The sequence below is a fragment of the Leuciscus leuciscus genome (genome assembly GCF_965113295.1).
Source record: "Leuciscus leuciscus genome assembly, chromosome: 3".
In the NCBI taxonomy this organism is placed as follows: Eukaryota; Metazoa; Chordata; class Actinopteri; order Cypriniformes; family Leuciscidae; genus Leuciscus; species Leuciscus leuciscus.
In genome coordinates, this window is record NC_138727.1 from 47,038,225 (window position 1) to 47,055,975 (window position 17,751).

General features: G+C 37.4%; 1 protein-coding gene across 1 annotated transcript; it reads right to left on the bottom strand.

Annotated features, from left to right (window-relative positions):
* Positions 1 to 2,041: 2,041 nt before the first annotated feature.
* LOC309495091 (heparan sulfate glucosamine 3-O-sulfotransferase 6) lies at positions 2,042 to 16,060 on the bottom strand. Its single transcript, XM_082164638.1, has 2 exons — positions 15,289 to 16,060; positions 2,042 to 3,205 (listed from the first exon to the last, which is right to left on the bottom strand). The coding sequence occupies exons 1-2, from the start codon at positions 15,798 to 15,800 to the stop codon at positions 2,587 to 2,589; spliced, it is 1,131 nt and encodes a 376-aa protein (XP_082020764.1). The 5' UTR covers positions 15,801 to 16,060; the 3' UTR covers positions 2,042 to 2,586.
* Between the last annotated feature and the right edge of the window lie 1,691 nt (positions 16,061 to 17,751).

A 17,751-nucleotide genomic window follows, 5' to 3' on the forward strand; every position in this document is an offset into this window, starting at 1 on the left:
CACACACACACACACACACACACACACACACACACACACACACACACACACACACACACACACACACACACACACACACACACACACACACACACACACACACACACACACACACACATTTATATGTGCGCTTCTTGGGAATATAAATGTTTTCTACTGTACATTATCTCTATAAACTGTAAAACTTCTGTTAAATTAATCAGCAATTACAAACCTCAGCTATATTTGATCACAGAGAACAGTAAAATGAATAAAATGTGTGCATAAACTGTTCCTATCATGTTTATTTATTATAATGTTTGTAGAAAAAAAGCTGCTCATTGATTTCAATATATATTTGGACACTGACAAATCCAAAAAAAAATGTTTACATTCATAAATATAAATAATAGCAATTTACAGCAGAAGCAGATCTTTGTTTTCAGTCAGCAGATATTGTCTTAAGAATAATGCATAGTCCAGTATTCGTCCCTGTATAATTATTGAGAAAATCAACTATTTAAAATAAGACGGGATAAATAGCTCTAATTCACTGTGAAACCATATCCTAAGAGAAATATATACGAATAATCATCTGTCAAAAAACAAACAAAAACAAAAAACAAACAAACAATGGCATAAAACCAATTGCATGATCCAAAATCTAAACCAATCCTGTTTACTGTAAAACAGGATCTCTTGTAGAAGCTGGCAATTTCTTTAAAAACACACAAAATAAATAATAAAAGTTTGTATAGTACATTTCTATTGCTTCCCTCCCTCTTTTTTCTTTCCTCTATGTCTCATGTCTGTTACATAACAGTGGTTGAATGACAACATCCAAGCTTTTCTCTTTTTGGCAGCAATAAATCACAAAGAACAAATGTGTTTTGAGCAGTATGATTATGGGCATGTGAAATAAGGGAGCGTTTAGGCAGTAGACATCAGAGCCCTTATTCTGTTCAGTCAGTTCGAGATCATACTCAGCTGAATCAGACGCAAACAAAAACTAGATGGAAAATGCAAATGAAAATGCCTAAAAGAGGCAGAGAGCCGTGGGATCTTTAATGAGTGTTATTGAGCATCACCTGCGCGACACACCGGCCTCGAGTCCCACGGAGGAGCTCCTGAAGGATAAAGGGACGAGTGACGACAGTGAAGGACGAGAGAGGACCAGGCCTGGGACATTTATGCTGTGTTTTATCATGTTTCTATGTTTTACTTTCAGTTTTCCGTTTGTTTATTTGGTGATTAAAGTTTATGTTGAACGTTCGCCGGTTCCCGCCTCCTCTTTCCCAGAGTCTTTAACGTTTGTTACATGCCTGTTTTAAATCCATTTAATGATGAGGAGTGTTTGAGTGAGGAAGTAAAAATGTTTCAATGCATTCATTTAGGGTTTAAAAGACACTTAATATTTGATTCTGAGAACAAAACTTGAACTGACTTGAGCTGAGTAACGACACTATTGACACTGTCTTCTGCTGAGCTGCTTATAGCTGATTTGAACTCATTTTACAATGAAAAATTGATGTAAAGCATCTCTTCTGAACTGAATTAACAGTTTGTAAAGATGCTTTACATCAGAATTTTAATATATATATTTGATGAAGTTTGCACCATTGATTCTGTTACCGTGAAGCAGCTTTAAAACAATCTGTATTATATAAAGCGCTATATTCGAGCCCCTAAAAGGGACATGGTGATTGAAAAAAAAATAAGAACTGGGAGGGAAAAATATATTTCAATGCTTTTGCGTTCTCTCGCATTTAGGGGCTATATACATAAAAGTGACTTGACTTTTTGCTTCTTACTAGCCCCTTTCACACAGCAATCCCGGTAAATTACTGTAAAATTGCCAGAATGACTTTACCAGTGTACACAAATATGCTGTTCACACAAGCAATGGCGTTCCGGCTTTTTACCGGTAAGAGACCATTCACACATCAGCACTAAAATACCGGTAAATGCTGTGATGTCAGTCATCATCGGAAGTGATCTTTAAACGCTGCGCAGTTGTCTTTATCCGCCCACATGAGGAGAAGCGCTTTAGTTTCACTATCTGTTGATGTCTGAGTGAAAGGCCTAAGGGGATGATCAAGCAGAAAGCATGTTTGCTCTTAAAAACACAAGATGCACATAATAGTATCCAACTGCAGAGCCACAGCGCTGATGAAAAGAAAAGAAGGCCGGGTCAGAGACATGGCGCAACGGTCAAAGATGATTGCATATTTAAATAGAAAAACTATTAAACAGCTTACTGTAAACATCACTGAGTAATCACGTCATCTCAATTAGAACTTTATGATTGGGCCAAAGCAGAGTTCTCGTAAGTGATCATAATGATCATTCTGCATTCACACAGAGTATGTGTATTACTGGTAAATAAGGGAATTTACCGGTATTTTTTAAAAGGTCCTGTTCACACACGATCTATTACTGGTAATTTACCAGTAAAGACTGTATGTGTGAAAGAGGCTTTTGTCTTTTTGGGCCAGAGGACACAATATGCACCATGAGCTTTGACTGTACACACTGTGAAGGTGCTGAAAATCAATAGACAGTTTCATAGCTTTCTGCATTATCAAAAAGGGTCCTGGCTGCAACTCTTTACTCCCAGCCAAAGTCCTGGCCAGTCATCTGGTAGAACTTCATGTTGAAAGGCCTGTAGAAATCCCTGAGTCTGTGCAGCACCTCCGGCGGGATGTGCGGATGCGGTCTTCCTTTCGTCTTCCCCAGGCATCGCGGTCTGCTGCTCCCCTCTGGCTTTTTGAGGCACGGGAAACCTTTAGTCTGGTTAAAGTAGAAGTGCTTATTGGTCACCACTCGTTTGAGTCCCAGGAAATCCTGCACCCTGCCCATTTCTCCCGCCGGATCCGTCACCAGCTTCTCGCCGCTCACGAAGAGAAGCTGCGCAAGCGGGAAATACCTGAGCCAGTTCTCCAGGTGTTTGGAGTAGATGCCGATCCTCACGGCGCTCCAGGACGTGTCGATCAGACCCGTGGTGGAGTTCTTAAAGACCAGGTTCTGGAAAGATGGCAGGCCGGGGTTTTTGGTCAGAGTCTGAGTGTAGTCTGACACGGCCCGGGTCACGGGGTCACGGACCACCACGATGAGTTTGGTGCTGCGGCTCATGGAGAAAACTCGGGAAGGGGCTTCACGTGTGATGAAGTAGCTGGGTGTCTTCTCCATAGTGATCTGGCCATCTAAAGTACGAGGCATTAGGTTCCTACAGAAAGAGAAAGTAGAGAAAGTGTCATAATGGAGGTCACTAAATGGTTTGAAACACCTAAATATTGCCAATATGCATTAGAGTTTTAAAGTGTTTGTATAATGCTCATTTACAAGTTTATAACTTTATTTTTGTGGTCTGGTAGATACATTTACATGATTTTTCTCATACATTGCTGCAGCACCTCTTTTCACCCTCTGTCTGAATGATCTGTTTTAGTTACTGTCTCTTTAAAGCCGTCTCTCTGAAAAGCATAGTCTGCTCTGATTGGTCAGCTGCCCGGTCTGTTGTAATTGGTCAACCACTTAGAGCATGTGTCGAGCTTCAGCTCCTGAGGTTTCATTCAAACATTATTATGGCGTTGATATTGATCCATACCATGTTTTTTTGGCCGTACAGCAAAAAAAAAAAAAAAGGAAAAAAAAGAAGAAAAATACCCAACTTACACAAATGTTCTTTGAGGACGGGCCAAAGTTGCCACAGTATGTGAAATGTGCAAAATGGGTTCCAGAAGTAAAAATCCCATTCATTTTATCCATACGGGAATTGATTTTTAACCATAACTTATAAACCGTTAAAGAGACAGACATACTATAAGCTACAAGGTTGTTAAACGATGGTATATGCTTAGGCAGAAGCCATCAGTCTACATTATTTCAACTTATAATAATCATGTTTAAAAATATTATTCCAGGAAAGAAATCTCCACCAACCAGACAATGAAAATAAATGAATGAATGAAAAAATGAATGGGAAAATGCTTCCAGAACCAAGGCCGCTAAAATTGGCTTAAGCATGTTGATAAAGCTACACTCTAATAAGGCACAAGTATAAAAAAAATATGTATGCATTATGGGATTGTCTTATTGTCTTTTCTTTTCTGTCATTATTTACTCAACCTCATGTTGTTCCAAACCTGTATGACTTACACATTTTTTTTTATATATATTTTTTTTTGTGTAACTCAAACTTACCTTGAAAAAGTAAGACATGTTTGGTTTGGAATGACATGAGCATGAAAGAAATTATGACAGAATTTAAATGTTTGAAAGAACTGTGCCTTTAGGGATGCTGCATTAGAATCTGTCCAAAATCATAATTATGCTGGCTTTCAGAACAGCATTTGCATTTGGAGTGCACATAAATGTCGTCTAAATAGGCAGCTAAATAGGTTTTGGGACAGAAACTATGTGTAGCTTCACCTATGTCGTCCAAACTAAATATTGAACTGCAATTTTAAGCAATTCTGCTAAATGAAAAACTTTATTAAAAGTGACTCTGGAGACGTGATAATTGCCACCATTTTCAGCTCTCGCCAGCGGATGAAGTTGTCACAAGTGTTCAGTTCATTATGATGAAAGATGTTCATTTTATTATCAAATATAAAACAAGCACTTCTCTGATGAGGTCACTGTTGAATTACTCACTCTATCCTGAGTAATGCAAAGTGTTGTTAAATAAACATTAAAGTTGACTTTATTAAAAACCAGCCTAGTGGAATGAACGAGAAGGGAGTGGTGAGTTGCTATAAAAGAAAGAAAAGACGAAACCATAACAGCTCTTAGCAGTCATTTCCTGATGGGTTTCGTCCCCAGAACGCCTGAGCACATTTTGTGCTGATTTGATGATTTTTGCGAGATCCTCGTTTAAAAGTTTGCCTTTACCACAAAGTGGAATAAATGTTTGAAGTTGTAAATAAAACAAGTATTATTGCTTACTTCAAAATTGTTGCTATTTCTTTGTAATTAAATGTGAAATTTTCTAGCAATTTGTGAGTGAAATCGTTTCTACACCAAATTTGGCAAAAATCATTTGCATTATGCATGTAGCCTGTAAAATACAGTTAATAGTTATGTAGCCTATAATATATTATAAAAATGAATAATGATTTATTCTAAGATGGTAATAAGTAACAATATAAAATATATAATTTATAAAAATAAATAAATATAACTAAGTATAAATATATTACGGTTCTTGTTGATTATAAGGTTCAGTTAATCTCCTCGATGAATGTCCAATAGCTCCAGCATCAAATGGAAAAGTCTCTACACTAACTCTCATTATTTCCATAGAGAACATATGTAGTAGATTAACTCTTCATTAGTCTGGGATGGCGTTTGGAAAGCGATCTCTCTCTCTCTCTCTCTCTCTCTCTGAGGCTGGCCATCATCTCAATGCCATGAGGCTAATACTGAACTCTAATAAGAATCATATTTCTCTTCGAGAGCTTTACCACAGAGATAAGAATCAGAGTTATTTATGCCAGTGGCCTGCTGACTGTGAAATAGAATGAAGGACAACATTGAGAAATTGGATTTGCCATATTATTTGACCTGCAATGCTCTTTAAAGGAACAGATCACCAAAAATCACCACATTGTGACACTATTTATCTACTCTGATATCATCCAAAAGTTTGTTATTATTTAAGGAGAATTTTTGAAGACTCTTCATGCTGCGCTTGTTCAAACAATGTTAATTTTTAGTCTGTTAAAATCACCATCTTTAATGGAATATCGTGGTATTTATTATAAATAATTTATCTGGGCACATCTTAATTTATTTAAAAAAAAACTTCCTGTCCATGTAACCTTTAATCAATTCTTATTTAATCTCCTTAATTCTCTCCTCTGATGATGCGTTTACTGACATGAGGGCGGGGCAACCTGTCACTCACATGAGATCGACCAATAGCAAAACACAACCATCCAATCAGTTGCCTAAGACTCTGACATATATGGACAAAATCAAGTCCCACCCTGTATTTTTTCTTGTTCGGGAAGCTGTTTCATCCAGATATACGTCACAATAGGGAATAAAAATCTCTAAAAAAAAAAATTTCTTTAAAAGTGTTTCAAGTATGTTTACATGACGCATGTTCCCAGTGCCAACTTTTAGAGATGTGATCTTGATGCATTACAAGCATGCAAACCTTTTAATTTGTATTCACAGTGTCATGGTTAATGTCAATGTTGTCATCCTCACCCTGCATCTAAAGTGCAAGCACTGTTTGGCTATGTACACTCAGCTAAGTGCTTGTTTAATTCAGAGTAATCAAGCTAATGGTATCCATAATGGCACTGGCCGTGTCTGTTGACATCATGTTTACGTTGGGGAGAGCAACCTGGTAATCAGCGAATAGTTTGGGTTTTTCTAAATTCACGCCAATGGCCCACACACTCTGGTCCATCCATTTGATCTTCAAATCCAAAGAAGCACAGCAAGATAAAGCCCCCATTTTGGCCAGGTTTGCAAACGCAGCTAACCAGCGACAACCTTTGATCTCTCGCCAGTTGTGCGCTCGTGTGTTTTGTTCTTTATCGGGTGGCTTCGCAGCAGCTGCCGTTACCTGTGCGGTTGTCAGGGCGATGAAGCGGCTAGCATCCATGCTGTTTGTTTTGATCACACCCAGCGCAGAGTTAGTGGTTAGCATCTGGGCTGGGAATGTGGGTGTACATGTGAGCTTATCAGCTCGGAACCTGGCAACAATTTATTTCTGTTTACTAGTACAGAAGGCACGGCTGCGGGTGGCCTGGTGCAAAAATGGCCTCTCAAAATATCAACAAACTCAATTTGTTTGGCGTTCATTGGATTATAAAATAAGTCTTACAAATTTTAAGAAAACTACATTGTAACATTGTTTTCCTAACATATCTAAGGATCCTTGCAACAAAATAATTTCACCTGATAATCAAAACTGCATGTATTTTGCTACATAATCAGCTACAGATAGATAGATAGATAGATAGATAGATAGATAGATAGATAGATAGATAGATAGATTGATTTGAGAAAAACCTCAAAATATTCCTGAAAAAGATGAACAAAAGAACATGGTTTCATATTGGACACCAGATAAATATACTGACTGACCACCACTGTTTGGTTTAGGTTTCTGTGGGTTACTTTCAAAATATTCAAATAAATTTTTGAACCAAAAACATGTTGAACTATAAAAAAGAGACAATAAACAAAGAGCGGTAAGTCATGCCTGATTACACGACAAGCTCTTCCTACTCTACCTTTTCCTCTGAGCTGTTTGCGTTATACACGTCATAACAGAGTGGGATCATCTCTCCCTCATTTACATGAACCACCGGATATGACCCTTCTCCCATTATCAGAGGAAAACATCCAGACTGAAGACCCCCCTGTGTCTGGCAGCAGTGACCCGGGATGTTCCCGTAGGATCTCTGCCACATCTGGCAGCAATGAGTCTCTGGGAGGAAGTTGCTTCCTATTAAGGGCTCACCATGGGCCTGAAACCAGTACGGATCTTTTGTCCAATATATTTGAATTGACAAAATTAAAACAAAAATCGTAACTTTTGGGAAGCAATTAAAACTCAAAAAAAGCCCATGCTAAAAAGGAAACAAAATGTAATGGGTTGTAATGTAATTGCAGCGCTCGGTTAAGTGCTGGAGGACGGCAGGACCTTCTTATTGAGAAAGCATTCAGGACACAGGCTTGTCATTACAGAGCAAATGGAAGCTTCTAGAAACTGTGGGAAGCAATTAAATGTCAGCTGGAAATAACAAGTTAAACTGCACGAACATGCAAGCGGACAGAAAACACGAGACAAAACAAGCCCTTAGGGAAGAGGAATGACAGAGGAGTCCTCTTAAACGCCTCAATTGTTTCTTTTAGACATCAATTACATGAAATAGAGACTTCTTAGTTTTATCTCCTGAGAACAGATCTCCTAGTGATCGCACATCTCCCCTCTAGACTTTCTGTGTCACTATTGACAATGATTTTAATATGAACTCAAGGCAAAAATGATCTGAGCTTTTCTTCAAAGGAATGCTGCATCTGAAACAAACTGAGCTCTCTATTAAGCTGTGAAAGAGCAACGTCGGAGCAGTCAAATATTGTAATTTAAGAAACACTCAGCGGGCGCTGAAACATCAGGTTTTGACTCTGCATGTGTGGCATCGCAGGAAAGCCACAGGTCAAGGGAGAAGCCGAGGTTTAAACGCTCACATCCGAGAGAGAAAGAGAGAGAGAGACAGAGAGAGAGAGAGAGAGAGGAAGGTCCTGCATTAACAGGAAACAGACTAGCAGCAAATCAGAATGTTCTGTGTGTGTGTGTGTGTGTGTGTGTGTGTGTGTGTGTGTGTGTGTGAGTTTGAGTGTGTGTGTCTGTGATGTGATGTGATGTGATGTGTGTATGAGTGAGAGAGGGGGGGGGGGGGGGGGGGGGGGGGAGAGAGAGAGAGAGAGAGAGAGAGAGAGAGAGAGAGAGAAACTAACTGCCCTTCCTATCATGTGGGAAAATCAGTGGTGCTGCTGAGAGTGTGTGTTTGCGTGGGTTTATCTGTGAAGCAGTAGCAGGACGTACACACCCAAAGATGAAGACACTGTCAACTCCCTCCTCTTAAATTCCTTCTAAAATACCTATCGATTCTACCTTATCAGATAGTGGCATCTAATGAGCAGCCAGACCCAAAAGCAAAAACCCTCATACATTTTTTTTTGTGAACTACTTTAAGTAATGACTCATATAATTATATAATATAAAGAGCTTTTCTCAAAAGGGCTCCCAACTCTGCAAGATGCTGCCAACTGAAATTAAAGCAGTACATGACATGAAGCCTTATACAAGGGTGGTTAAGCTGGTTTAAAACAAACCAGAGCTGTACACATATTAATTATTGTTTGAATCATTTTGATCTATGTTGCCAGGGTTGAGAGAGTATACTTAAAATTGGTATTTAGTTTATTTTTTTTCTCGGGTGTGTACATGTATGTATGTATCTTATATTAGTTAAAAGTGTATAGGCAATTTATTTTATAAACAGTTTTTGTTATATTGATTGAAACTCTCTTCACATCCTGATAGCAATCAATAAAAGAAGTGGTCTAAATATTAAAACATGGATATCTTCTGTGAAAGTCTCAGGACCAAAAAGTATTCGTACAATGATACCATGGTGCTCAGAATGTGTGTGTGTGGGGGGGGGTGGGGGGTGAAAACTTTTTTTAATTTGAAGATAAATTTACATTTATGACACAAACGTTTCTAAAACATCAAAACAATGAACTGCAAATCCAACGTTATCCTCCTGATCAGTCTCTTGAAGCCCTGGCAGGATGTGCTTCCTTTTCTTCCTGCTTTTTAAATCTACTTCCGAAGCTCCTAATTATCTAAACAGACTGGCTGAAATTTTTTAGATATTAAGTGTTTGAAGTTGTGTTAAGGATCAGTCACCGGAAACAACGAGGAGGAAGAAGTCCTCGGCTGCAGATCACTGGTGGACAGAGTGGGTGCTTTTAATTTTTATGTTTCTTTTTTTTATTTAATCTTTATTTAACCAGGAGAGAACCTCACTGAGATTAAAATCTCTTTTACAGGAGTGTCCTGGCCAACATAGTTATACAAATACACATATAACAATAAAACAATACACAATAAGATATCATTAAAAGTACAATCTATGTGCTTTTGCTGGATGATCTAATGTTACTGGTGGGCAGCAAAACTGGCCAAAGCTTTAAAAAATGATCGTGATTTTAACGGTAAAAGACTGTAAAACTGCTACAGTGAAAAACTGTTTAATTTAGTGTAATTTTACAGTAAAATACCGTGAAATGTAAGATTTTTGGAAGTAAAAAAAAAAAAAACGTAAATTGACATTCCCACAATTCTCTGCGTGACGCTTCACATTTGATGTATTTTTTGTTGAAATAACTGTTTCTTCATAGTTTTTCTTAGTTTTTTCTAATCAGTTAAGTACATAAGGGTTTTATGTTATACATTTAATGTTGTTAAATTAATGTTTTTTTTTAATTGCTGGATGCAACCACAGGAACCAGTCAATAAAAACAATGAAAATTGACATTCAGCATTGCACAAACAGAAGATTAAACCTAAAATAAAGCCACAAAACTTAGTCGCATCAAGTTTAGCCTTAAAAGGTATAAGCAGTACTGTATCCTTTATGCATCTGAGATTCAGGATGTGTCACATTTTCTGGAGATCATCCAGTATCAGGACATTGCTAAATGCCCACAAACGCCTGACATAAATTTACAGTATAAATTTGGCAGGAGGACCCTGGGGAAAAAAGACCTGGCACAGTGTGTATTCATTGAACTATATGCTATGGTGGTGTGTGCAATGAATACGGTTTCTGTGACAAATGTGTAACTGCTGACTGAACCAAAGCCAAAGAGCAAAACTACATTTACATAGTAAACCGATGTAAATTTATATGTGACCAGATAGCGTCTCTGTAGCTCCTATAGACGTTTCAATGCACACATGCAGGAATATAAAAGTAAAAACAGATTGTACAATGGAAATCTGTTCAAATATGCACCACACAGAATTTTAAGTGACTCAATATGGAGTGTGTAGCAGCATAATGAAGCTTTAAGACCGGCCTGGAGGAAACCACATCCCTGGCTTGGTTAACAGCCCACCGTATGAGCAGCTTTAACAGTCAGTCGCAGAAGAACAACTGCAGCTGCACAATTCAGAGGTTAGTGTCTTCAACCACTTTTTCTTTTGCCTGATTAATCATACTTTTTTATTGGAAGTATTCAAGAGGGATATACTGGGCTTTTCTCTTTATTTCAGCAGTAGAAGACGAGGCATTTCTTCTGAGAAGCCACGCATCAAAAACAACTATCTATGCCGTTGTGGGTTGGTGAACAACTTGGGACAAGCCAAAGCTTTCTTTCTCTTGGCCTAGACTGTAACTTATACCCACTCCAAGTTATTCCTTAGGAAATTATTCTCCTGCTAACCACATCATAAAAAAAAATAAAAAAAAATAAAAAAAATTCACAAGCAAAGCAAAGCTAAATGCGTTTCTCACAGACTTACAACTCAGCCAGGTGTGTCCATGAAAGACACACAGAAAGAAAAAAATAACGGCCGCTGTAGTCGATTAAGCTAGCCAATCAGAAACCCTCTCTGTCAGTCGTGATTTTGCATATTCAGATTTGCTGACAGGATTAGCTTAAGTACATTTGGAGGGCGGGGTTTTGAAGAGAGGGCGTGCCGATGAAATGAGCAAAATAGCGGAAGCTTGCAAAGCAGCTGAAATTGCTTCCCGAACCTTTTCCTGTGATTATCACATTATTAAGTTAATGAAACGCTCTTAAAAATAAAGGTTCCCAAAAAGGGGGTTTCCCAGAAATCCCATAGAAGAACCATTTGTGGTTACCCAAAGAACCTTTCAGTGAGCAGTTCTTAAAAGAACTATGTTTTTCTTAGTGTGAAGAACATTTTAACAATCTAAAGAACCTTTCCCCCACTATAAAGAACATTTTGTGGAGTGGAAAGATTCCATGGATTCTTCACGGGAACAATCAATTCCAATAAAAAACCTTAATTTTATTTTGTATAAGTCTAGGCCTCCCTTCCAATGCAATTTCTTTTTATATCTGAGATCTGTTAAGATTGTTTAGTGCCACATATAAACAGATCTCCTATAATTATTATCAAGAGACCCTGCATTTGGTGCAACAAATTGTTTTGGGACATGATGGTTTTCATCAGTTGCTTCCTGACTGTTCTTCTTCATTACGACTCTGAGGATATAGATAACTCATCTATCTCTGTTCTGCAGCGCTGATGGTTTCTTCCACACCACTACCCTCAGCCCTGATCAATCAATGGCTAGTTTAATGTTAGAGACCCGGGTCATATGGGAAATCAAGCCTGTCAAATCGGCACTCTGACACTGTGAAATGTATGGCTTTAATATCTAAATTGAATGTGTAATGCAAAATGTAAATGTATTCATTAACATCAGGGACAGATTAACAGAAGAAACATGTGCTGAAGATTGAGTGCTTTTTCTAAGACAGTTTGTTGGAATTCTGCCTAAATATCAACTGTTGTTTTAAGGCATTTCTTCTGGAATTTATTTTATGGCAAATTTGCACAAAATAAATATCTTTCTATCTAAAATTATGAAATATTTAATAATATATATATAATTCGAATACTGTTTTGTTTTGTATTATACATACTATTAATTTATTTATAAATGTTTAATATCTTAAAAACTGTTTAGGCCTACTATTAAAATATATGTATATATGTATGTATGTATATATATATATATATATATATATATATACATACATACATACATATATAGAATTTAATAAATCGTTTTTAAAATATAAAATATTGATAAATTAATTAATAGTATGTATAATATAAAATATTATATTTTATATATAATATAAAAATAGTATGTATATATATATATATATATATACATACATATATATTCTATTTTATAGAAATCTACAAATTTTATATATTTATTTATATATAATTTGTAATTATAAGTAATTATATACAGAATAGAAATTACATAAATTAAATCAACAAATTAAATAAATCTATTTTAAATATATACAATTTTTTTTATGATTAATATTTTATAATTATACATAGCCTAAATCAAATAATTATTTTGTAATATTTTTATCAAATTACTTTGACCACTTTTAGCATAAGTATAATGCCAACACCAACTCTAAAACCTACTTTTGTCTGCTTAAGGGATCAACTTCAGTCATTTAAATAATAAATATCTTTCCTCATCATTTCTACGAGCCTTCTGTGACACAGCACTCACAAGACAAAAGGTAAACCTATATCTATCACAAAAGAGTATTCTCTTAAAACACAGGTCTTAAAGCATAAACCTTTATAGCCAAGCACCTTGGAGCATCATAAAGAATCTCAAGAGCTGAAAGGCAGCAGCAGTTTGTCAGCAAGATTGAATATGCACAGGTTAATTAACTGTCTCTATGCCTAAGTGCAATACAGTTGGTTAAGGAAGAATCGATAATCAGCACGTCTGCATTCATCATTGATTGGGAGGTGACTTTTATTCCACACAGTGATTTATGGAGCCATGAAAAGGTGCTACCAGAGTCAGGTGGGGGAGGAAGGATTTTTATGGATTAATGAACAGAATTAAAGAACATGTAATGGATGGACATGTTAATCAGAACATATTAGCAATTCATGAGAAAAAAGTAGCAATAAAAAATATAGAAACAGCTTTCAGAAGGTTTTTATGATCTTCAGGTTATAGAAATAAGTTACGATTCTTTAATAAATTATGCAGTTATTATAGTTATTTTATAAATTATATATTATAATTTGTTATTAATTCATAATTAATTTATTACATTTATAAATATTATAATTATTATATAATTACATTGATTTGATTTGCATATAATACGATTTAATATTTGTTACTACTAATAATTAATAACTAATACTTACAAACTTTCGAAGATTTTTTTTAAATACGATTACGAAAATAGACTATTTCGACATTTTAGATTACTATTAGTTAACAATGTAAATGAAAATAAAATGTTTGACTAAACACCTGTATATAATGTATACAATTTTAATGTACAATGTACAATATTTCACACAGTCATGACCTTTTAATGAGTAAAGTATATGACGACCTGGTCACTCTCTCTCTCTCTCTCTCTCTCTCTCTCACACACACACACACACACACACACACACACACACACACACTCCTCCATGTAGGGCTTCCAGCTGGCATGCACAATAGCTCAGCTGTCATTACACATCTGCACACACACAGAATAACAGTGGTGTTGACAAGACTGATATTGAATTATACGTTAGAAAAACCCCGTACATGGGTAGATTGTTTACATAAGGCTGTCACCACATGCTGGAACAAATGTGTGTGCAAGTGCGTGAAAGAGAGAGAAATCATCAGGCTAAGCCTCAAAGTCGCTTCACAAGATATAGCTGTCTTCAGCAGAGAAGAAATGCATCATAAACGGCCCATGTCTATGATTATTAACTCCATAATAAAATAATAAAACTATCATCATTTACACACCCTCATGTCATTCCAAACCCATTCAGGTTCTATGAAAAATATAACAGCATACGAGTTTGGATAGTGGGTAAATAATGACAGAATTTCATTTAGGCCCAAAGTAGGAAAGACGTGTTTCAGATATGATTCCCATGTGTCTGATTTCAGGTTGGATGAGATGAGAGACAGATGAGAGAGACAGTCAATCCACAGACATTATATTGACAGAGGGCTGAATGTCCTGCCGATGAGACATGACTCTAAACTGGGCCGGTTATTGACAGGTGATGAACCAAGTGGCATTCAAATAGAGAGGAAGAATCAACTGCTGATCATGCAGACACACGTATAACTGCTTGATGGACAGTCTAAACATGCAGTTTTATAAGAAGTCTCAGTGTGAAAACTCTTTAGAGGAGTTAATTAAACCAATGATCTCGGCTGGAAGACTTTACGACAGAAACTTTATGTGCCTCAGATATGCATTTCAATCTAGATAAATTACAATGTCTGTTATAAAATTGGGCTTAAAACATCTGGTGGCTCACTTAATTACCACTCTTAACATTTTAAGTGGGTAACTTGGATAAAGAAAATTGCAGTCTCAAAGAATCAAAATCATAGGGAGTGATTATACAGTCAGATAAGACCGTGATAAGATGTGATGGTTTATAATGCAGAACTGGCACTTTTGTATTTTAATCTATAGCTTTTTTTTTTGCATCTCCCACTTCAAGCACCAGTGTACTAGAACGGGTGGTTGCCACTTGCCAGGGCACTGGTTTCGGTTGTTAGCACGTTGCTATGCAGTTGCAAGGGGAGAATGGTTGCTACGTAGTAGCTACGTAGTTGTTACATGCTGGATAAATAAATAAACAAACCATATTTTGCAGTTAATGGTACTGTAATGTGTTATGCAAGTGGCGTTGATGCTTCAATGTAAAGTGATTCAAAACACTTCTCACTGTATTATACACAGCATAGAGAGTCTGCAAATAAGTTTGCTTGTGCTATATTTCTTTAAGAAAAATGCCACTACTCTGGATAGCCTATAGCCTATTGCATTCATAATGTTTCACGTGTGCCGTAATAAGTGTCCATGCATGCAACAAGCGCGTGATATCTTTCATGGCTGCATAATAAAGTTGACACGTTTATTGGTTTTGATAATCACTATAGCCCTAGTATAAAGCGATAATATAATTCACACTATTGACAGACCTACCTGTACCACTGAAGACCCTTCTCATAAAACCTGTCAAAGAAGTGCGGCTCTGCGCCCACTGCTCGCACGTCAGGATGAACGCGCAGGAACTCCAGAAGCGCGCGCGTTCCCCCCTTTTTCACGCCGATGATAATCGCCTGAGGAAACTCTTTAGTCCCGAAGTTGTTTGACACAGAAAGATTGCTGTAAGTGTCATAGCCTGAAGCTCGCTGCCGCTTCTCATCTTCCACGTCTGGCGCGTCCTGATCGAGGAGCTCGCGCACGACGGAGCCGTTCCCGTGCGCGTCCGGCTGGAGTTTCTTCCCTTCCTTTGGGAAAAGTTTGCTTCTGAAACTCTGATGCACGTACAGTGGACTCGGCATGGAATCGCAGTATCCAGTGAGACAGTAGAATAAATAGGTGAATATAAGGATCATGGTAAAGAACACGGACACCTTGGAATGCGCTTTCAGGTGTCCGAAGTCGAAACTCGTTGTCCAACATCCCATGAGTGTCTTTGCTTCGCAAGACATAACACGTTAAACGGAGGAATCATGCCGTATTAAATGTAAAAGAGTGACTTTTGGTTGCAAGACTGAACATTTAGTGAGATTTACTCACGCATTAAAATCACTAAATCAAATGCACAGCATATTTGCGCGATCATGTCTTATCCATAGAAGTAACATAACGAATTATAACTTGTCATGTTCTCTTTGTTGAACTGATATGACTTCTTTGGCTTGGAGGCTTGGAGTCTCGCAGTCGTGCAGCTTCGGGTGACCAGGGTTACCCATTCATCTCCCACCAGTTTAGTGGGAATCCACGCCCTGCCTTCCGAGTCCCACCCCTTTTCCTCAAATTGCATTTATGACTTTCCTAAGCAGTTACAAATCCATTAAGTACTGTTAAATCGATGAGAGTTAGAGAGCTTGTTTTATTTTCGGATAAGAAAAGAACAGGTCAAAGTTCACTGCTCTTACTGCATAAGAGAGATAGTGAAATGTTATCTCGGGTATTTTTATGGCATGTACTTTCCTACATAGGCAGTGGAGATGAAGAGGTCAGTCAGTGAGCAACACCTGTCCTGCAGGCCACACACTCGGCGGAGACAGTCTGTTCCTTCATCTGGTCTCTGGTGACTTAAAACTTAGCAAATCACAATCACCTCAGTTTCACACACACACACACACACACACACACACACACACACACACACACACACACACACACACACACACACACACACACACACACACACACACACACACACACACACACACACACACACACACACACACACACACACACACACACACACACACACACACACACACACACACACACACACTACACTAGAATATTCATTTTAAAGTACTTTTTAGACTGTGTTTGACTGTAGTTCCAATAAAATAAGCAATATGACAATAACATAAAAATAAATAACAAATAAACCAGGGTTTTTCAAACTTTGTAAATAAAAAGTATAGCCTTAGTTATTTATATTTTAAGAAGGGGACCCGTGCAAAGGTCTAACCATATTTGAGGTTTAATATTTTTAATACATTCATTTATACTGAAATGTAAATTTGTATACATTAAAAATATGTATATATACCAAAATCTATTTGAAATACATAAACAAATTTTTTTTTTAAGTATACTACAAATACATTTACATATTTATAATATAAATACCCTGCAATTGTACTTTTGGTCAACTAAATTGATACATGTACAGTGGGGAGAACAAGTATTCGATACACTGCCGATTTTGCAGGTTTTCCCACTTCCAAAGCATGTAGAAGTCTGCAATTTTTATCTTAGGTACTCTTCAACTGTGAGAGACGGAATCTAAAACAAAAATTTTATGATTTTTAAATAATTAATTTGCATTTTATTGCATGACATAAGTATTTGATCACCTACCAACCAGTAAGAATTCCGGCTCTCATAGACCTGTTAGTTTTTCTTTAAGAAGCCCTCCTGTTCTCCACTCATTACCTGTATTAACTGCACCTGTTTGAACTCATTACCTGTATAAAAGACACCTGTCCACACACTCAATCAAACAGACTCCAATCTCTCCACGATGGCCAAGACCAGAGAGCTGTGTAAGGACATCAGGGATAAAATTGTAGACCTGCACAAGATGGAGATGGGCTACAGGACAATAGGCAAGCAGCTTGGTGAGAAGGCAACAACTGTTGGCGCAATTATTAGAAAATGGAAGAAGTTCAAGATGACGGTCAATCATCCTCGGTCTGGGGTACCATGCAAGATCTCACCTCATGGGGCATCAGTGATCATGAGGAAGGTGAGGGATCAGCCCAGAACTACACGGCAGGACCTGGTCAATGACCTGAAGAGAGCTGGGACCACAGTCTCAAAGAAAACCATTAGTAACACACAACGCCGTCATGGATTAAAATCCTGCAGCGCACGCAAGGTCCCCCTGCTCAAGCCAGCACATGTCCAGGCCTG